We start from the raw sequence: 22641 nt of genomic DNA, 5'->3' as shown, positions 1-22641 counted from the left end.
TAATTAGTGTTGGGCCGCTAAAAAGTTGCACAGTCTTCATTAAAGTTGTGTGAACAGGTACACAATCTGTCCAATAGCACCATTGGAATTCCCCTGGTTTGTGCTTCGTGGATGTGGGTGGATCCTTCCCCACAAAGGTGTTTTTATTGCACTTCTGGGCATTTGGACAGAAATTAACATGTTCAGTGGCTTCACTTTTCATTGGAGCTTAATAGTTGTGTCACCAGTAAACACCAGTTTTATGATGATAATGTTTGAAAAAAAAGGGAGACAAAAAGAGCAAAATGACTAGGAGAATAAAACTTGGAATTGTGCTTTATTTATTTCCCCATGACACAAGAAAAAAAACCCAAGTGAAATAAACTTGTTATCCTTCAAGATGTCCATGGCAACAGCTACATCTTAAAAGAAATCGTGGGAAAACCAAGAAGTTGCAATATAATATCAGTTAGTATCGACACGAGTGAAGTGTGGAAATATCATCAAACATAAAAATAGTTCCTACCTTGAAGACAATGTCTAGGTGCAAAACTCTGTAAATAGAGATATAACTTTTAGATTCAAAAATAAACATTTAAAGATTTATAAGCAACATCAAAAACGTATCCATAAGACAAACCTTTCTTTTGATCTGGTTTGACATAATACTTTAAGCCGTGACAAGCTAGACTTTCCAGAATTGGTGTAATCTCACTGTCGTCCTTCTTCTTTCGAGCTAGAATAAAGAGCAGTTGACAAGAATTGATTTTATTTTGATTTCTTTTTTGTTACCAACTTTAAAAAATATATATTTTTCCTATTTAGTTTGGAATTAATACAGGAGACATAACACAAGAGAGACTGAGTGCACTCATATGAGGAACACTGACTCCAACGTTAAATATTTGCATACATCAAAAATGCAGAGAAGACCTTGTACACCAATCTCCCACATCCCACACACACCTACACTCACACATCTACACAAACACACACACACAGAATGAAGCTGTATAGATGACATGCTGGTTTAAAAAAATGTGGGGCAGTGTGTAAAAGGTTGGACTTTGGGATCCACGGTTCAATAACATCAGTACAAACTTCAATAATGCTGGGTAAACAAGCTGCACTGCACTGCACTGCACTGCACCCCCACCCACCCCCCACTAACCCCCCACTAACCTCGAGTCACTACATGCTCATCAAGCAGTAGTTACCAACAGCAGTAAACCCCTTCACCCACCCAGAAAGTATACGAGAGCAGGTAAGTAGCTCCAACCACAATCCAGGGATCAAACAGGCCTACACCCCTACAGCAGGTGTTCACAATTAGATTCAACTATGAGCCAGTTTTTCCAGGATGTTTTTTTCATTGAGGGGCTGTTTACTGGTGCAGTTGAAACTTAGGCTTTTATGTTTTTGATTAGTCATTTTAATTTCACTGAATTTCACTGAATATGTGCGGTTGTGTTTCTCCCGCTGGCCCCACCTGCAAGTTCCCGGTCGGCCCATAGACTTTACATTGTGGTGACATCATATATTTTTTAAACGCTTTTCTCAGTTCAATGAAAGTTTTACAAATATAAAACCTCCATGTCATAATTCATCTCTTGTCTCGTTTACAATCGTGGTCTCTGGGAAAAATGCTTTTTGGGCCACAGAGGGATTTTCTGCAATACCAAAAATGGCCACAGGAAGATATTGACTACGAGGCTGAGCAGCAGCACCATACAACATCCAATACATCCATGGTTCTGAGTTGCACTTTGAGACTAGAGACTTACTTTATTGGTTACCCACACAGTGGCTTGATCCATTTATGGTTCAATGAAAGTACTGTTGTTGTACAGGAAGAAATTACTTTAACACAATTTGTGTTAGACTGCCACCCATAAAAGTCAATTTGTGGTAGGTTTATTAGACTTGCTTTCAAGACCATGAACTATTCAAATAGCTCAGTGCAGCAATGGACTCACATTTTGAATTTACATTTTGTCATTGGGCAGATGCTTTAATCCAAAGTGATTTACGAGTGAGGCAAGACAATCAGGCATTAATGCATTGCTTCATCTGAGGGAAGTATTAGAATAAACAAGGTTATATTCATTAGGATTTACATGAGCCTTGTAATTATTTTGTTATCTTTGGAAGATTTGTAAAAAATTATGTGAACATTTTGATATTAAGTCTGAAAATCAAAACTTCAGCTTTCATCAGTGAGACAAATATTTTTGCTAGATGGCCAGATCATAAATAATGATGTGTCTGAGTATACTCAGGGCCCAAAGTTTACAAAGATTTAAAACATCTCAGAATTTGGGAAAACTGTGTCTAAAATGCATGCATTTTCCAAGCTACTTTCACAGAAATAGTAAAACGGGATGTTAAAGGGTAATAGCAAATACTGAATGTACTTACTATTTTGAGTGAACTAACCCTTCAAGATAGCTTACCAAACACCAAGTGTCTGCCAAGGCTGTCCTCCGAGCCTGTACTGTCTAGAGGGGGCTCTATTTCCTGGATACGGATGCAGTCTTTGCAGTGCTTTGAATCACTTTCCCAGAGCAAGGTCCATCGCTGTGGCCTCCCTGGATCAAAACCACAAGACACAGCAAGGCAGCAGCAGTACTGATCAGTGAGTGGTACAATATGAGATGAAAATACTGTAGTTTACTCTCATTATGCAGAAGTGTGTTCTGTCTGTAAGTCTGCTTTCTCTTTGTTAGTTATGATCTTGAAAATGACAGACTAGTCATGATCTGTGATATCACAGTGACTATCAGTAATCACTATTAGCATATAAGATCTATCCACATGACTGCAGTGATTTAAGGTAGAAATATTTCAGAGAAACAATAATAACATTAAACTCTTTCATAGAAGACAGTCTTATTTAAAAAGTTCAAAGTTCAAAGTCAACTTTATTGTCAATCCTGCTACATGTACAGGACATGTAGAGGAGGTGCAGCTTCCAAACCACACAGTGATACTGTACAGCTGCTCTCAATGGTGCCGCGATAGAATGAGCACATGACGGGCGCCGGGGCTCTGGCTCTCCTCAGTTTGCGGAGGTAATAGTTCATTATGAGAATGTTTTTGGATTTTTTGAAGTATATCCCTATTGTTGCGTACAGGTACTTTCTTTATCTGTTTTCCACAGAATGCTCTATTGTACTTCACCATAGCAATAAAAAACATCTGTGAAATAATTTTTTTCCCCCCTGGTTATTATGAGGTCTAATATGTCCCCGAGTTTTTATAGCTGCAAACCCACCAAAATAATTTCAGTGCCGGGGTTTTCAATGGTGAGCTTCAGTGATGGTCTAAAAAAAAATAGGTGTCTAAATAAAAAGGTGGGAATTCTCAGGGGCCTTTCCCACACTGCTAGGAATACAATTCTGGGAAAAATAATACAATGTTTTTTTTGTTGTTGTTCCCGTTTCTTTTTTGGGAAAACACTGGCCCAAAATTCACTTTCAACATCCTACACATAGTAAAACTAGCTTTGGAATTCAGAAAATCATATCTGTTGATGCCTTATGTGTTCATGTGTTTGTGTGTTTTAGAGCATCTGTACACATGGTAATTAGTTACCTTCCAATTCAAAGTCATTGCTCTCAGGGCGTATGCGGTAGGTCCAGGTCTGATTTGTGCAGGTATCCCCTCTAAAAATATTGTGAAAACCAATATACACATTTAGCACACCTTATAATAAATTTCACATACAGACTTTAATTTTTGAAACATTTGGGCCTTTTACACTCTCTAAACATCACTTCCTTTATTCTGGGGCCAATTTATGATCTTGGGTTGTCTTGTTTCTGTTCTTCCTCATGACCCTGCCTTGTTGTAACCATGTTGGACAGAGCTGATATTGTCTTTGATGTTGTATATTAATAAAGCTATAATCCAGGCTTAAATATGTGTGAGTTCAAATTGTTACACAAAACGTAGCACACATCATAACTATGAAGCGAACTAACTTTAAAAGGGTAAAAGAAATAGTGGTAAGACAATTCAAGCGCCCAACAGGGCATTGAAATCCCTTCATAATGCATTTTGAGTGTAAGTGATGGGGGACGAAAGCCACAGTCCTCCTCTAGTTCAAAAAAATATACAATTATATATAAAGTTTTATCTGAAGCTAATACAAGGATTCAGTCATCCAAATAAGTAAAATCAACAGGATATCATTCAAAATCAAGTATTTTAAGTGTGTTAATATACTTTCACCACAGTTTGACAAAGAAACAAAAAGAATTTTAGGGAATTTTATAACTTAAATTTTTTAATGTTTTTACAAAACAAGTACTGTGCCTGTGGGTTTTGTCCCCCATCGCTGAAACTGAAAACGCATTTAGAGGGGATATTTCAATGGCTAGTATTAGCAGGAGGAATAATTACAACAAGCAAACCTCTTTCAATCTTCATATTGACATGTGACTATTATTTTAAGACAGACCTATAAAAAACAGATGTGAACCCATCCTTTAATAAACATTGTATCGTGTTGACGTGTTACTAACAACTATGTAGCAATTCATCCAAAAAACTGCATATCAGACCAGTTGTCACCATCACTGTCTTACTATGATCAGTTGTCATCTCATATTTTGTTCTCATTCTCATTATTGTTTAAGATATGTTTAAGAAATATATTTCAAATTCCTTTTACTTAAATTTCTTCTTGTCTGGACTCTCAGATGTTTGGATTTTGGACTCCCTGTTAGGTAGTGCGTGGGTGTGTTTGCTTTGCTGTCTCACTTGCGCACATGTCCGGTCAGCAGCAGCATCTTTTGGGCCGTCTCCTCCGCAGTGATCACAAAGCTGTCTATTGCATTATACTCCCCGATGTGAGCCTCTTTGTGACTGACTGCTAATTGAAAGTACCATTTCCCCAGAAACTAAAAAAAGACAGAGACATAGAGAGGTGGAATAACAGTGTGGGGTGGTGGCAACTGTATAGGAACAGAAACCCTATCTTAAGCCCACAACTTGCAGCAGAGACCACTATTTGGAAAGAACAGACAGTGGAAATTGCATCTGTGGTTAGTGCTTAATATTTATCGTGGTAGATCTATCTGTATCTGCAGGAAATGCAAATAAATTACATAATCACAAGACATTCTGAACCAGGGTTAAGTGAGAAGACTGACAGTAAAATTAGTATAAATGAAATGAAACTGGAAAGTCATCTAAAACAGTGCCAGTGATAGAAATACAGAACTCTGCGACATTTCTGCAGTGCATTTTCATACAAATACAAAGAACCTAATTGATTCAATATTTTTTTTTCTCACCTGCTGTATGTCGATATTGTTGCTACGCAGCTGCTCAGGATGTGGACAAGGAACAAAGAAGTATAACAAACTATGAACAACAGTAGCAGATAATGTCCCGTTCACCATGACTGCAGCTGAAGAGCCAATTCTTCGAAATGAACCTTGGGACGCTCTGAATGTGTGTCCTCTTCCAACATGTCACATTAAAGAGTGTGAGGTTAATTATTAACATGAGAAGCTGAATGTGGAGGCAAGCATAGTTTTGGACAGTCAGCTGTAGGAGAGAGAGGTATTGCAGACCTGGCTCAGTGGGCCAGTGCCAGGTGAGTTGATTGATTTGTCAAATAAAAGGGTTAATTGAACTTTGTCTTGTTTTGTTTGGCATGGGTCCTAATTTAAAGCATCACACACTACCAGGTGGGAACTCTGTAAGTTATTTTGAAGGAGGCTGACACAGATGCAGCATACAGATTTACATATTACATAAATAATATTTTAAGAAATACATTTTTTAAGGAAATTTTGCCATGTCAGTTGTTCCTAAAAGTAGGTTATTCTTGGGGTCCCTGGAGACACCGGTCTGTACTTCATGTTATTTAAATATATTGGTAGTATGAGGTTTAAAAGCGCTCTTACTAAACCATACGAGTCATCATTGTCTTCCCAGAAAGTGGTGGTTTCTTTTAAATCGCTACAACAAAGCTACATTTCGCTGTACTACACTGAAGTTTAGTCTGTCCTCATGGAAGTAGTCAAGAAACATCTGTTACGAAACATACATGTTTGAAGATAATGCTAAGACTTTGTTAGGTTTTGGTAAACAAAATTACAAAAGCACTGATTCAAATAAAAATTAATGATTAAATGAATGTTTGTATGACATTAGGGTCAAATTCCCAAAGTGACTTTTGATACTTACTACATATGATCATGAGGCTCAGCGATCAGATAATACAAGTGTATATCAACATGTACATCCACAAGGTGGTGTCAAACATGTATCTGCACATATTTTAGCACAAATTTTGATGAGTTGATGATTCCCACATCAGACCGAAAAGACTAAACATGTTCCGTTGATGGGATTGAATTTACTTACATTTTGGAATATTTTTGTCACTAACTTGATACAAATTTGCATTACAGACACTGATCATGCAGTGTAAAATCAACCAGTCATTTTATATACTTATGTATGATTACTTTTGTCCTGCACACTTGTAAATAAATGCTTTCCCTGCTTACTTCTACTGACATGCACACTCAAGATGTGGAATAAAGTTAATACATTTGATTTTTTGTTGACATGGTCCAGAGATATTATTTCACCTGTGCTTAAATGTTTGAAGCTGTAGTTTTCATTGCTCTTCACAGCTGTACAACAATTACTCCATTCACTGATTGACAGAAAGTAAGTTGGAAACTAGTATTATTAATACTATTGGGTTTTTTCAAGCAAAGACACCAAAAAATCTCTAAGCGCAGCTTCTTAAATGTGAATATTTGCTGTTTTTCTTCAACATATTTAACTGTCAATTGATTAGCTGAAGATTTTTGACTATTGCTTGGACAAAACAAGCAAATTGAGGTTATCACTGTAGGCTTGAGGAGATAATTATTTTTATTTTGTCAATTTTTTAACATTACACAGACAAAACCATTAATGACAAGAGTACTCCCTGTTAATGACCACTCCCTGTTAATAATAACATTGTGCTTCCAAACAGCTAATCTTTTTTTTCTTAAGTTAAATGTAGTATTTATGCAGCTAAGTGGCACCAAAAACAACACCATAACAGGTTTTTTTCATCATTTATTCATTATGTTATTGATGAACAAAATTAACAAGTGCCTTGCAGAGTTAGTTCTAAGTACTGAAGCTGTTTTCAAACCTTAAAGGTGAAGAAAGTCTCGAGAGGAGCTGGACAGGACGGCACGATGAGTCAGGAGCTGGGTCAGTTAGTAATATTAACCTGTTGTCTAATGTGAGGCTTTGTATACAGAAAGAGCAGATGTAACCCCAAAAATGTTGAATGGCATCGGATAATATGAATTTAAGTCAAGCAGATGGTGCTTTAACAACTCAGTATTTATTAAATTAGGCTTCTCACTTTAAACATTTCTCAAGATATACAGTAGGGTCCAAATGTCCTCTGGACTTTACTGTTTTTCAAGTATTGCCCAAAAGCAAAACACTGAAACACTGCAGAATAATATCTCTTAATTTTAACTTAAAGTCGAACTATTATAATGCTGCAATAGGTTTATTATAAGTGAGAGAGAGCAAAAGAGAGAGAGAAAAAAAGATTATTAACTCTTAATTTGTTTTCATAAACTCTATCTTTCACTTCCTGGCCCTAGTGTTACATCAGCCACAGAGGACTGCTTTGGGCATCATGTGGGAAGCTGTTTTTGCTCTCCATCTCTGTTGATATTGGCAAATCCACCTACGACTCCCCCTTCAGCACAGATTGCAGGTCTCCGCTTTCCTTCAGCTCCTTGACTATGTCCAAACCTCCGATCAGCTCTCCTTTCACGTATAGCTGTGGGTAGGTGGGCCAGTTAGAGTATGTCTTGAGACCCTGACGCACTTCTTCATCCTCCAGAATATCAAAGGTGTCATAATACACCCCAGTGCCGTTCAAAAGCTCTATTATCTGCCTGCTGAAGCCACATTTTGCAGCCTCCTTGTTGCCCTTCATGAACAGCATGACCGCACCCTGGTTGATAACGGTCTTCAGGCGGTGCTCCAGGCTGACAGCTTTTGGGCAGGTGTTTTCAAGCTCTCCAGACTCAGCCAGCTCCTTCACAATGTCCAGGCCTCCCACCAGCTCCCCATTGGCGTACAGCTGAGGGTAGGTGGGCCAGTTGGAGTAGGTCTTCAGCGCCTGTCTGACCTCCTCGTCGGACAAGATGTCAAAGCTGCTGAACTGGATGCTGTGCTCCTTCAGTAGTGCCACTAACTGCCTGCTGAAGCCGCAGCGGGGCTCCTGCGGGGACCCCTTCATGAAGAGCATGCATGGTGCAGCATTGATGAGTTTCTTCAGCCGCTGGTTCAGCTCTGTGGTCTTACTTTCTGCACTTTCACCAGAACTTCCGGTCACTGCTAGGAGCTGCACCTTCTTGGTCAACTCTGGAGCATGTGCGCCATCCAGTCGATCCACATTTTCCCCTCCTTTGAATAAAATGAAAGTGGGCACCGATGCGACTTCATACTTCTCCGACACCTCCGGCACTGCTTCCGCTTCCAGCTTCACAAACGTGGTGTGCGGGTGCTCCTTCGCCAGCACGGCCATCACTTCGTTCATTTGGCCGCACTGAGGAGCCCACGCTGCCTGGAAGTGCACCACTGTCAGGCATTTTCCAGCTTTGGCTAAAAAACTTTCAAGCTGCTGCTGGTTCGTCGCTTCCACGAGATTCGCCATCTTTTTTTTTTTTTCGTCGTCCTGGTGACGAAACTGATGTCACATCCGGGCAGCCTGGTAGCTTCTAGCAAGAACTAGAAGCTACAAGGAAGTCTTTTGTTTTGTTTTTTTCTTGGAACCACACATTCCAGTTCACAAGTAAAATATTAAAGAAGTAAGTGTTAATAGAAAAATAAAACGATTTCAATATAAAATAATGTAAATAAAGAATAAAATAGTAAATAAATAAAAATGGTATAAGTGACAAACATCTTCAATTAAAACACTTTGAATAAAATTCAATGACAGATATACTTTCCTTATTATTTATACATTTTAGAGACTCAAAATAATATTTTATTTCAATTAAAAATAACTTAAATGATGGGGTTGTTTTTGATATTTTGGCCTTGTGGAGGAAGTCGTGTTTTTTTTTCGTCGCCTAGTGATGAAACTGACGTCACATCCGGGCAGCCTGGTAGCTTCTAGCAAGAAACAAGGAAGTCGTGTTTTTTTTTGCATGTTATTTAAAGATAAGAAAAACAGTTGCATAAACTGAATAAGCTGATAGGATATTGTGACATTTAAAAGGTAAGCGTTAAACAAAATATTATATTATCTTCCTGGAAAATGAAATGCCTTTATAGTCACTGAAGTTGTTCGATTTAGATTAACGTCGGGGTTTATTTTAGCATTAGCTTAGCCGTCTGAGTTAGTTAGCCTAATTTGCTAACGTGTGCTTGGCGTTAATTCCTCACAAAAGCTGATTATGACGAACTGTGCAGCAGGCAAATGTTGTCCACAAGTAATGTCTGCGTTAACTTACATACCACTGTACTGTACATTTTTGAAATAATATTGAAATTTATAAAAACAGCCGTCTGGCCCAGCAGCAGCACCTCCGCTAACTTAACTTAGCTTAAACGCGAAGGCTGTAAATTAACATCGTGATCACTCAGAAAAGTGGATTTAATCGATTAATTTAACTGATGTCGGCTAAAATTTCCACAATTTAATAAAAATAATGACTGAAGAGACTAACCGTAGAGAGTCACAGGCAGCACTGTACTGGTTTTAATGTGTGTTTAAATGTTGATGTCTCAGTTTATTTATGTTTTAACTGAAGAGCCACAAAGTGATTTTAATTGTGTTTTAACAGTGACAATAAAGATCTATCTGTCTTTTTTTACATGTGTGGTTTGTGTGGACAGTTAATTATTTTCTTGATCTTCCAGCAGCTGTTATATTAGTGTTGTTAGTGGCAATATTATGGAAGAACTGGTTAAAGCTGTTTGACATTGACAGAACATTGTTTTGATAATAGATTCAATTTTTTTGAGACTTTAAAAAATATATATGCTCAAATGCTCTGGTTTTAACAATAATTATAATAACACTCAAGCACATCTTACAAGACACATAAACAACAACAGTGCATCAAACATCATAAAATCAGTGAACACTGAAGTGGAAGTTAGTATAATAGTACAATACATAAACATGAATGTAAAAGGAAATATGCTCAGATGCTCTGGTTTTAGCTTCTTAAAAGTGAACATTGCGTTGGGGTTTTTTCTGTGATAATAAACTGTAAATATTTCGATTGTGGTCTGCTAGTCGAGACAAAACAGGTGGAGCTGCAACAATTTGTTGATTAATCAATTAACTATTTTGATCATCGATTAATTATTACGTAATAATGTCCAAAATCTGTTTCCAGCTCCTCAGATGTGAATATTTTCTGGACTGTTTAGTCTCACTTGACAGTAAACTTTATACCTTTAGGTTGTGGACATTTTTTTGGGATAAAACCAGACATTTGAAGACATATTTCTCCATTTTCTGACATTTAGTAGACCAGCAGCTGTTATAACATGTTATTAGTGGCGATATCATGGAAGGAACTAGCTAAAGCTGCAACGATTAGTTGATTGACATTGACAGAAGATTGTTTTGATAATCTATTCAATGTTTTTGTGCCATTTTCTTAAAAATAAATATGCCCAAATGATCTGGTTTTAGCTATTTTGATCATTAATTAATTGTTTGGGGTCATTTTTTAATTAAAAATGTCCAAATTCTCTGATTCTAGCTTCTTAAATGTGAAAATTTTCTGGATTTTTCAGTCGTACTTGACAGTAAACTCAATATCCTTGGGTTGTAGATTTTTTTTTGGGACAAAACCAGACATTTGAAGACATCAACTTGCGCTTTTGAAAACTGTGATTGATATATTTCACCATTTTCTGACATTTAATAGACCAAAGTTATATCAAGAAAATAAACAACATGAATAATCAATAATGAAAGCAATTGTTAGTTGCAGTCCAAAAAATAAAACATTTTAGGTTGCATCTTGGGCTTTATGAAATGGTAATTGACATTTTATAGACAAAACAACTAATTTATTTATCAAGTAAAATAATTGACAGTGAAAGTGATTTTTTGGTTTTTGAAGGTGTAATATAAATAAATATGGTTAAATGTAAGGTGTGTCTCAGAGATGCTCATTTTAGGCCAGCAATTAAGTTGTAATTATCCGTTGTTTTATTTTCTGATTAATCAAGTAGTTGTTGAGGCTGTAAAGTCTCAGAAAATAGTGAAAAAGGCCCATATCTTGTTATTAGATTGTTACTTCAAATATAAGTATTGGTATTTGGCTTCAAGCATCTTTTGCTTATAATTAGTGTAACTCTATTTTATGATACAGGAACACCATGGAGGAACAAACTGCAGACATAGAGGTGACGGTCAAAACTTTGGACTCACAGAGCAGAACCTACACTGTCGGTGGTCAGGTAAATAAATCAGCCTTAACTCTCATTTTCAGTCGGCCTTTGTGGAAGTCTGACTTGTGTCTGTTCCTTGTTTTGGATAGCTCACAGTGAAAGAGTTCAAGGAGCACATTGCCCCTTCAGTGGCTATCCCTGTGGACAAACAGAGACTCATCTACCAGGGCAGAGTCTTACAGGATGAGAGGACACTGGCAGACTACAGTAAGCAAACACATAATTAAAGCAAAATTAAACTAGATTTCATCTGGTTTTAAGGGCAATTTTCGATTTGTTTTTACACTCCTTCTGTTTTTTGTTTTGTGCAGGTTTATAAAAATGTTTGAATGTTTTCCTATGCATTCATCATCAATATCTCTTGTGTTTCTAAAAAAAAGTACAAAGTCAATACATCATGATAATTTTACAGATGTAACCATAGTTCTTGCTTGTTATTCCAGATGTGGGTGGCAAGGTGATCCATCTCGTGGAGCGGGCACCACCTCCACCCTCCCAGCCTGGCTCAGGCTCAGGCGGCACTTCAGCTGACAGCGGGGCCTCCTCCTCCTCCCAGGGAACATCACAAGTGCCTGGACATGATCGAAATGCTAACAGCTACGTTATGCTCGGCACCTTCAACCTCCCTGTCAACATCATGGACCCCCAGCAGATACAGGTAGATCAGCTTTGTGACTCATTCATTCATTCATCAGTGTATTAATGTTTACTTTATCCTTATCATAATGGTGTATTTTTAATCTTTTATTGTACAATAATTAAGCTTATGTAATAGAAGAATGCCTATTTATTAGTTTAAATGTTTATTTTCATATTGCACAGTCCTGTCATGACTGTCAGGAGATTTATCTTACTTGTTAACTGATGCTTTATTTTTGTGCTGTCCTCTCAGATGTCAGTTCAGCAGATGGTGTCCGGCATGGGCGAGAATGCCAGGAATGCCAGAGTCACAACCAGTACTGGGGTTAGTTACTTTGCTGCTGATTGCATATAATCCCACATAACATCACCCTGCAGTTTGTTAAATGTCACCTTTTCCCTTTCAGAGCAATGGGTCCGTGAATGTACACATTGATATGGACCAACCAGTGCAGAGTGAGCCGAGGCTGAGGCTGGTGCTAGCTGAGAACCTGCTGAGGGACATCAATGAGGTCGTCCAAAGAATGGAGGTGAGAGTTCAACTGTCTGACACTCCAGTAGCAAAAAAAAAACCCAAAATCGCTGCATGTTAAGTGACAAATGAGACTGCTATCTTGTGTCTGTTTTCAGGGCCGGCCGAGTGAGTCATCCTCCCAAACTGAAACAACCTCTGCTACCGCTCCTCCCCCTCCCTCGTCTTCGTCTACTACCTCCACTCCTTCTCCTTCTGCTCAGCCTATGGACACCTCCCCACCTCCAACAACTCCCCCACCTCCACCCACCTCTTCAGCACCATCTGAGGGACCAACACCCCAACCTGGACCCAAGTGAGACATCCCTCTCAGTGGCTCACATTATCACCTACACCTTACAGAACATACCTGATGATTCACATGAGAAATTCAGAATTTTTTTTTTTAATACTCCAAAGCTATTTCAAAGCAGAGAATCAATAAACACAAAGATCTTGTAGGCCAAAATGAATCATTCCATTTGCTAGAATTTATATATTTAAAACTAATGTCAGTATCTCTCAGTGCCACTGTCACAAAAACAAATTTTGTCATCAGTTGCTTGCTGATTGTGACCAGCTTTGCCTTCCTCTCCTCCTCTAGTCATCCCAGCCCAGCTGAGCTGGCCGAGATGTTGACTGAGCTACGGAGGGTGGAGGAGAGACTGCAGCCCTTCATCCAGAGAGCTCACACCATCCTGGAGACAGCCACTACCGCAGAATACAACAATAATACAGTAGGACTTTAACTGCCAAATAGCTTGTTGTGTGCAGGGGTAATAATGTTGACATGTTAATATCTCTACATTCCTGTTAGGGTTAGATGTGCAGAGGGCAGTAGAACTAAAAGGAAAGCTGAGAAATATCCTCATAAGTTTCTGGCCAAACAATCAATCAACCTTGTACTTAAAGAAAGATGTTTGGACCAAAATCAAGTTATCAGTTTTTAGTGAGCGTTCAAGTTCATATTATACTAATAGTACAAATGATGATATTCTGCAACTAATGCATTCATACTCAGTTTAAATTATCTTTGCATGGTCAACATGACATGAGTGTTAAATATGGATTATGTAGTTGTTATTTAAGTATCCCAAGCTGGTTTCTTTTCTGCCGCAGGAGAGAGAGGAAGACCAGCGCACTCTCATGCTTACATGGGAGTGTCTCCGTCTCCTCGGTAACGCCCTTGTGGCCCTTAGTGACTTGCGATTGAACCTCATGAGCCCTGTGCCCCGTCACTTACATGTGGTCCGGCCGTTTTCCCACTATGCCACCCCAGTCACTCTGCCTGGAGCCATGCACCACCACATCCCAGCACAAGTAAGAAAACACAAGCATATTTTAGTCAAAAGTTATTCATGCAAACTTTTAAACTTGACCAGGATCAAGCTGACTGTGTTTGTATCTATCTCCACCAACAGATGAACCTGGGTGCCACAGTGACTGTTGCAGCTAACGGCACTGAGGGACAAGCCCCATCTGCCCAGTCGGCCAGCCAGTCGGAACAGGCAGGTCAGGGACAGACCCCCCCCACACAGACTTCCCCGTCCAATCAGCAGGCTGGACAGGGACAGGCTGGCCCCCGGGTCATCAGGATCAGCCACCAGGCAGTCCCGGTGGTCATGATGCAGATGAACACGGACGGTGTGTTGTCCCCTACCCGCCACTGATTGAATGCTCCACTGCATCAAAGCTGTTTTTGTGTTAATTGCTGGGCGGCAGTGCATTGGAGTCAAGTTAGCACACATACCACACTATTTCATCCTGTATGCACTGCTGCCACAAGCAATTGCTGCGTGACCTGTAGAATGAAACTTTAAATGTGTCTGATTTAACGGCTCAAATTATTATTATTATTATTTTCTGTTTGTTGAATGATTGGAATGACAATTTTTTTCAATTATTTTCTCAATTAGTCATTTGGTTTGTAAAATGAAAAGTGCCTGTCACCAATTCCCAAAAGTGACATCCTCAAATGTCTTCTTTGGTCCCAATCAGCAATCCACAACCCAAAGATATTCAGTTTACTGTCATAGAATATAACCAGGAAAATATTCACAGTTGCTGATGAACTTTTGTTGAATTTTTATATATTAATCAACTAATCTTTGCAGCTCAAGGGGAGAGTAATATACATGTTTTCAGCTTGCACAAGTTAAACTGTTTGTGTTTTGATGTTTATGCGTGTGTGCAGGCCCAGGTGCAAACCCTGCAGCAGCTGGTCAGCAAATGCCTGGACAACCAGGTAAGGACCAGTTGAGAGTATATTTGGCATACTGCATTTTCCTTAAGACAGCCCTGTCATGTAAAACCCTTGAGTCCAGTTTTTCTGTTTTTACAGCTTACAACAGTTCAATAAAGTATTCATTTCCTGACTCTTGAAAATCTGTTACATTTCCTGCTGATAACTGAAGTAATTCATTATTCTTACACTTATTTATTGGTCTCTGTCCCCCACAGGCGCCCTCCCCCCTGATTTTATGCGGAATCTCATGCAACAGATCAGTCAATATGCCGCCGCCGTAGCTACTAGCGCTGCCACTGCCGCTGCCACTGGCCAACCAGTCCCACCTCAGCCCACCCCTCCCGGCTACAGCTCCACAGCCAACTCATCAACTACCACCACAGGTCCCAACACACCAACCACCACTCCTACTGCTCCCCCACCACCGCCCCATGCTGGCCCCCAGCCCCAGGCGAGGGTTGTGTTCACCCGACCCCCCTTCGCACCCAACATGCCCCCTCCAGCCTTCGGAACCCGGGGAACTACTATCAATGTGAGGGCTGCCATGCCAGGCCAGCAACAGGTGGGAATGTTTTCTGATTTGGTTTTTCGAAGCGGATTGTCAACTCGAACTTCAAGTAAATGTTTAAAATGTGAATCTCACCCCACAGGCTTTCAACCCTGCTGCTCTCAACCAGATGATCAGCGGACTGGTTGGTCAGCTGCTGCTGCCAGGACAAATGGGTACGTCTTCCTAATTGATGCATTTAGATATTGGCTCCTTCAGCAGCATTTTGTCTCTAATTATAATAACAGTTGAATAAAGTCCAGGACGGCTGCCAATCAGATTTTTCATCTCTTCTTTTTTTTTACACAGCTGGTCAAACAGTCACATCCTCTTCATCTACGCCCACGTCCACGTCCTCCTCCTCCTCATCCTCCTCTCACACTTCTTCATCTTCCTCCTCCTTTTCTTTCTCCACCTCCGGTCCAACACCACCACCACCTGCAGCAAACACTACTAGTCCACCGAGCCACCCTGAGACTAACACCAGTGAGCCCCAGTCCCAAGAGATGCCACCAGATCTCAGCCAGCTCCTTGGTTCTCTCCTGGGTGTAGCCGGTGGGGCCGGTGCAGGCGCTGTAGGGGCCCCCTCAATCACTGTCACCACATCTGGTGTCCCAGCCTTCATCCAGGGAGTGAGTGAGTTCATGCAGCAGGTCAGTGTTTGAATGTTCAGCGTGAATGCAGTTAGAGGAAATTACACATGCTTTTGGATATGACTTGCACAATCATTTGCATATACTTTGACAATTTTATATTGGATTTTATGGATTTTATGCTTGCTATTCAAGTAAAGCAAACCTAATGTTAACAAATATTCCATCCATTTATTTCTAGGCCTCCCAGCCCATCTTCTCTCCACCGCCTCCTCCCTCTGGTCCAACTCCAGCTCCTGGTGCAGGGCCCAGCCCGACCCCTAACCCACCCGGAGCAGCTGAAGCCCTCAACCCGGAGCTGTTCACAGGCATCGTTCGTGGCGTTTTGAGCACCATGATGGGCTCTCTGGGCCAGGCCCAGAATGACACGGAGAGCATTGCTCAGTTCATGCAGAGGCTGTCTCAGGCTACCAACCTATTCATCAGTCCTGAGGATCCTACTGGTAAATATTGTGTCACACAGCAGCTGAAGATGACAGATTTTGATGTCAGCCAGTCAAGAAATGTATCCAAAACATGGTTGGTATAACTTTAACCCTTCTTGATCACTTAATTTTCTGTATCTTCTTCTTTTCTATTGTGGTTCCCAGGGTTCTTTGGAGAGCTGCTGATGTTGGTTTGCCAGACGTTCACCATGTCAGACCTGGTGATGCTGCTTCATGGCCAGCACCAGCCTCTGGGCCGCATCCAGCCACAGCTGTCCCAGTTCTTCACCCAAAACTACCTCAACGGCAGAGAGCCCACTGATGACAACATTGCTGTCAGTACCAATCACCAGCTGACTTTTTTTTTCTTTCCTTTTAATATGTTGTTTACTTCAGTGTGAATATTCATATTTAAATAATCATGCATATCTAAAAGTAGACAATGCTACTGTACCTTTAATCATTGGTCCCATTTATGTTGGTTTATTTTTTTCTTATTCCTGTGCATACTGGCTCACAACTGTCCAGCAGCTGTATTCTCCTCTCACAAAACTTACCAGTAATTTTTTTCCTCATGTTCTTCTGTTTTCCGTCCCCAGGCTGCTGCTGATAGTCTTGTCAATGAACTGGAGGGATACATTACTGAGAGCTTTGTAAGTCATCGATATTCACTCATCTTCCTTCAGTGTCTGTTAAGCACAAAAAAGACTGATGAAAATGCTACCACAACATGTTTATTACAAATTATCTTTTATCTCTTTATTAATTATATTACATAATCACATTAGAGTAAGGCTGTGTGTGATATCAGTCATTAAGATTTTAGGAAAGTTTGTGTATTAGAATATAATGTATGTTCATAGAAAAAAGTAATCAATATTTGGAAGTATTCAGGTCCACTTTTTATTAACAAATTACACAAATTCACAGTACATGATAGTAGTTGTTGCCAACATGCACTTAACTCTATATCTATGATAACAGTGTATCGGGTTAATTCTCACTGGTCCATCAGATGACACCACAAACTGGCAGACTCACTAAATGGTGTAAAGTACCAGTGAACTGAACAATTTCAGAGAGAAAATGCACAATACACACACTCATATTGCATTAAGACATTTACAGATTTGAGAAGCAAATTCAGATATAGTCCAATAATTCATCTATAAGACATACTTCAGCTAAACCTATTATTTTAAAGCCACTTTACTAGATCTGAAATGCTGTGCTATCTGTGAAGTTTTTAAATGTATTGTAACAACATCTTCTCTTTCAACTCCCACAGAGAGAATCTTCGGTCACACTGTTGGAGGGCGTTGATGCCACTCAGACCAACATGTCCTTTTTCAGGCAGCAGCTGACGCAAATCGCCACACACATTCTGCGTTGCACTGGTAAACTTAAAAACTAAAATAAATCAGTTGATCTTGGTGATTGAGTTTATGTGTGATTTTTCTGGTTGCAGTTAAACCTCCATTTATGTTTAGGTTGCAGCACTAGGTTTTGATCATCAGGAATATTGCTGTACAGTCAAAATAAAAACCTTAAATTTAACAGTCTCTGTGGTAAATTAGGTACTTGGTTACGAAGGAATATGTCAGGAATATTTAGTGTAATATTTTTTCTTATTATTTAAGATAAATGTTTTTCTCATCCAGATGAATCGTTTGGGCCGCGGTTGCTACAGATGTGTAACCAGGCGCTGTTCGAGTGTCTCGCCCTCAACCTGCACTGCCTGAGAGGAGACCAGAGAGCCCTAACTGCCGTCATCAACCACCGAATAGTCAGTACACACTTTCTCACTAATGCACTGTTGGCTGTTGCTTGGATTCAGCAGGCAGTGGACAGCAGATGAAACACATATTAGATTAGAATATATATAATTTAGTGCTTTAGTGCTTCTTTTGTGAGCACACAATATTTTGGTTACTCTGAGCAAAGCTTTACTCACTTTTCACATTTTCACATATTTCAAATACAATTATGTTCATATTTTAAAGCATGTGGTTTAGCTGCCAAAACAACATGCTTATACAGAATCCAACCACCTGTATGTTTAGAACCAATGAGTAAGAATTAATGATTTGGTAATTAAAAACTATTAAATCACTCAACATTTCACATCAGAAATGTCATGGATCATTGAAGTGAACTTAATTCTCATTAGAGGTGATGTTACATTGCAGACTTAAAACTGTCTTTTAGTGAGAGTGTTTCAAAATGAACATGCTTCAGAGACAGACTTTATAAGCAAAAAGTGTGCAGCAATCAACTACTGTACTTTAACATTTTTGGGATGCTAGAAAATCATTACAGATAAAGAGACTAAATGAAAGCTCAAAAAGTGTGACAATTCAAAGAGAGAAATGTTGCCATGAATGCACAAAAAAAGTTGAAATTTAATTTCCTTGTGTGTTTTCAGCGGAGGATGTCGAGTGAGATCAGTCCCAGCCTGGTCAACTGGATGACCAGCATGATGACGATGAGGCTGCAGTTCATCCTGGAGCACATCCCCATCACACAGGACCAGATCCAGAACTACATTGTTTACACTCAGGTAGCTGACCATATACATACATTTTTAACATATTCTGTGTACGTGTGGTTCCTTCCCAGAATAAACAGGGAAACATGCTGGCATGATGTAACATCTCTAACCACCAGGCCTTATTTCAATTTATTTAGTTACACTCAGAGATTTGAAGTTTGTTTTTCTCTAAATTTTGTTGCTGTAACTTTAGATTTCAGTTTTTATTTCCTGCTGAACAGAATGAACGTTACATGTAGAGAAAGCAGTCCCTGTTATCTGATGGCGGTTACATATCCTGTTACTCTGGACAGCTAATAAATATTAGATGGCATTCTTTCACAGAGAGATCAGTCTTCTGCAACTGGCACACAAGAGCCTGAACGAGCACAAAGTGCGACGGTAAGCATGGCGTGTCTTTAATATCCACAGTTTGATGTTTTAGGTGTTGCTTTGCTCTTCAGTTCCCTCATTTTGCTTTTGTCCACTTCCAAAGATTGGTGACAACCTCTCACCAGCTGCAGCCACTACAGCAGAGGAGGCCATGTCGGTGTCACACGACGTAAGGGTGCCGTCACAGGAAACAAGGGTGTTGCCTGGGGACCTGGGAGCCTCAGGAGGAGCTGCACCATTAGGTGGCGACATGGCAGCAGCGGGAGCCGAGGGAGGGAGTGAGGAGCCCTCTGGAGAGTCAGAGGCCTGGGCGGCTGCTGTTCCCCCTGTAAGAGCCCCCACAGTTTGTTTATTTCATATTTTATATAATTATCATATAAAATATTCTGTGGAAACAAGTTCAAATTAAACTGTTCATAGTGAGGTTTGTGGCTTATCCAAAGTCATGAGAATATTGTTTCCGGGAAGTGTTGCTGGAGACTATCGTCTCTCTACTATTCAACCTCGTCACTCACAATTCTCATCCTTCCTATTTATCCACTGCATGTGTTGTAGGAATGGGTGCCTATCATCAGGTGTGATATGATGACCCAGAGGAAGATGAAGGCTCAGCCTCCGATGTCTGACGCCTATTTGCATGGCATGCCAGCGAAGCGCAGGAAGGTAATCAGATCGGTTGTAACTTCACTCATCACATGAACAGTAAGTGTCACCAGTCCTTTTACTTCATGGAGATGTATATGTGTGTGATTTACAGACAGGACAGGGTGGTGGAAGCCTCATCTCCCTCTCTGATGCGGTGAGTCAAGCAGCCAGGGCAGCAGGAGTGAGGCCCATCACCTCTGCTGAGCGGTTGCAGGATGAGCTGGAGACGGAGGACGTGAAGGAAGCTTATGCAGAACAGGTAACTGAAAGTTCAATCTACCATAGAACAAAGCAGGGACCCACTACACATCATTTAGGCTTATAACCACAGTTTGGGTCTGTTTTGCCTAATGTTTGTATTAGTTGGAACAACATTTACTTAAATCTACATTGTAGAGAGACATGGTTACACTGCTAGACTTATATTAAAAACAAAAGTGGCCAGACAGTCTTTAAACAAGTCTGTCTTGACTCATTTATCTAAATTATTTAAAAGAGTGTAAATATAATGGTAAGCATTATATTTACAATAGATTTTGAAGATCTATATCCCAGTTTATCTTTGACCCACCAATCTTAAAGGATGATAATTTTTCCAAGCCTGTCCTAAGACAACAGTCAGGTGCTCAAATGAACATTGAAACACCCTTTTCTTATTTTTAAATACTGGTAATTAACAGATTCCGTCATTATACAGTTTCATTGTACACCACCAGTCTAAAGTTTGGACATTTTCACATTCCTTTGAATGAGAAAAAAGGCAAAACAAGACGTCTTTAAATTTGTTGACTATAGAAAAATGTGACTGGGAATTTTTCGCTGTTTTCTGAATTTTTATGGGCCAGATTAATCAGTAATGAAAATAATCGTTAGTAGTTGCCCTGTAGGGAACAAACCAAAGGTCACATGACTTTGTCTCTCTGTCCAGTAAGTTTGCATAGTGCTTGTATGTCTCACCATAATGATCAAGCCTTTTTTCCTCTCTCTCAGGTCAAAACAGACATCAAAAAACGAGTGAGGGACGACCCAGATTTCAATTCTCAGCAGTTCCCAAGCGCACACAGAGCCTTCTCATCAGACTCATAATCAAGCCCACCTGATAACAAATCTGCGAGCACTCTAGCTGTTTTTCCATCATTATCTGTATTATTTTTTTGAATCTCCATCTGACTACCACTCAGTGCAGCTTCACCCCCCAAACTATATACCTTTTGAGCAGTTAGCACCTCTCTTGACTAATTGCCTAACGCTAATGTGACCACTTTTCCCAGTGCCTATTTATTGTGTTTATTTTGGTCCAATTTTTGCTAAGAGAATGTTCCTGATTAAAAGGTATTATGTTAGATTTAAGTTTGATCCGGTCACTTTAATTCAGTTTGGATACATTTGTATGTCTGTATTTCTTTTGCCTTCTTATCCTTGTGTTGCTTTGTTAATATGAGCTTGAATTCGCATTATTTAGACTTTTGCCTTCCTCTCAATATTGAGTGCAAGAGTATACTTTCATGTGATGAACATGCTGTTTGGTACATGAATGTACAGTACGCTTAATAAAAATCTTGATACAATACAAGAAGGTAATCGTGATGCAGTCTGAGTAATATCAGCTTTGAGAAGGATTGAAAGCAGATATTAGCTTGTGACATATGTAGGTGTCTGTATATATGTCAGCCGATAAGTATCAAGACAGTAGTACAGAAATGCCAAAGATACTGTATGTCTGTGGTCATTTGGAGACAGGGTTGTCATTACATAGTTTGTCCAGCAGAGAGCACTGACACCTATGAAGTTATGAAATGTCCAGCTCAGCACATAGCTCACAATTTTTAAATTTAGGTGATCTTTATCAAATTTTAAGTCATATAGAAGTTAACACCAGCCAGCACATCTGCATCAGATTTCTTTAAAAACAACAACAAAAATATAATGGGAAAAGGAACCTGTTTCATTTTACAGTTTGTGAATTGTACATGACGTCAGGAAAATATTTTTTAAAAACTGAATTATACCTTGAGGAGTTCTGCAGCATCTTACATTTCGGACACGTTTGCTGTGAAGAATCATCTCCACCTATTAAGTGATATATAATATTGTCCTGTTGTTGGCATTAATTATTTTAAATAAAACACAAATGTTAACATTAAACTCCTATCAAAATTCTCAGTTCCTGTAGTCAAATAAAGCAGCGCTATTTTAAAAAGGGAAATTTATGTTAAGTCTATATTTTTTTTAAACCGTTGTCATCTAAAAAATAAAAGTGGAGAATTTCTCAAAGTAGAATTTATAAATCTACAATTCTGCCTTTCTGTATTTTTTGAAGACTTTCATTTTTATTTTACTCTTTATTTTGCAAGAACGCCAATTAGTTTGTGCCATTACTCAATTCTCATTGTCATTGTTGAAGAAACTCCAGCTGATGTTGACTAACCTGTACTGTCCAGCTTTTACTTCATCTTGAGAAAAGGCATCTCATCTGCTCTGTGGTGCTGACAGTGAAAAATAGTCCAGTCCACTGCATAAAAAAGAGAATGAAGGACAGACTGTGACCATATGATACTGAAATACATTACACTGTCAAAAAGTAATGTTAAGATAAGAT

General features: G+C 39.4%; 3 protein-coding genes across 3 annotated transcripts; 1 reads left to right on the top strand and 2 right to left on the bottom strand.

The window, feature by feature from the left end:
- Positions 1-297: 297 nt before the first annotated feature.
- apom (apolipoprotein M) lies at positions 298-5442 on the bottom strand. Its single transcript, XM_062423011.1, has 7 exons — positions 5280-5442; positions 4744-4883; positions 3574-3644; positions 2433-2567; positions 620-715; positions 506-533; positions 298-395 (listed from the first exon to the last, which is right to left on the bottom strand). The coding sequence occupies exons 1-6, from the start codon at positions 5385-5387 to the stop codon at positions 520-522; spliced, it is 564 nt and encodes a 187-aa protein (XP_062278995.1). The 5' UTR covers positions 5388-5442; the 3' UTR covers positions 298-395; positions 506-519.
- A 1606-nt stretch (positions 5443-7048) lies between these two features.
- On the bottom strand, positions 7049-8694 carry glrx3 (glutaredoxin 3). Its single transcript, XM_062422518.1, has one exon. The coding sequence runs from the start codon at positions 8684-8686 to the stop codon at positions 7709-7711; it is 978 nt and encodes a 325-aa protein (XP_062278502.1). The 5' UTR covers positions 8687-8694; the 3' UTR covers positions 7049-7708.
- A 438-nt stretch (positions 8695-9132) lies between these two features.
- On the top strand, positions 9133-22217 carry LOC133983330 (large proline-rich protein BAG6-like). The gene is made up of 25 exons (XM_062422384.1): positions 9133-9256; positions 11376-11463; positions 11544-11661; positions 11898-12112; positions 12347-12418; positions 12501-12623; positions 12724-12920; positions 13209-13341; positions 13724-13924; positions 14026-14248; positions 14799-14849; positions 15065-15411; positions 15500-15572; positions 15706-16049; positions 16231-16492; positions 16640-16809; positions 17074-17127; positions 17763-17871; positions 18136-18260; positions 18900-19034; positions 19350-19406; positions 19501-19725; positions 19953-20060; positions 20155-20301; positions 21033-22217. The coding sequence occupies exons 2-25, from the start codon at positions 11383-11385 to the stop codon at positions 21126-21128; spliced, it is 3666 nt and encodes a 1221-aa protein (XP_062278368.1). The 5' UTR covers positions 9133-9256; positions 11376-11382; the 3' UTR covers positions 21129-22217.
- The last annotated feature ends 424 nt before the right edge of the window (positions 22218-22641 follow it).

This window comes from Scomber scombrus, chromosome 7, assembly GCF_963691925.1.
Source record: "Scomber scombrus chromosome 7, fScoSco1.1, whole genome shotgun sequence".
Taxonomy (NCBI): domain Eukaryota; kingdom Metazoa; phylum Chordata; class Actinopteri; order Scombriformes; family Scombridae; genus Scomber; species Scomber scombrus.
Note: the sequence above shows the minus strand (reverse complement) of the source record. Positions and strands in the feature narration are given on the sequence as shown.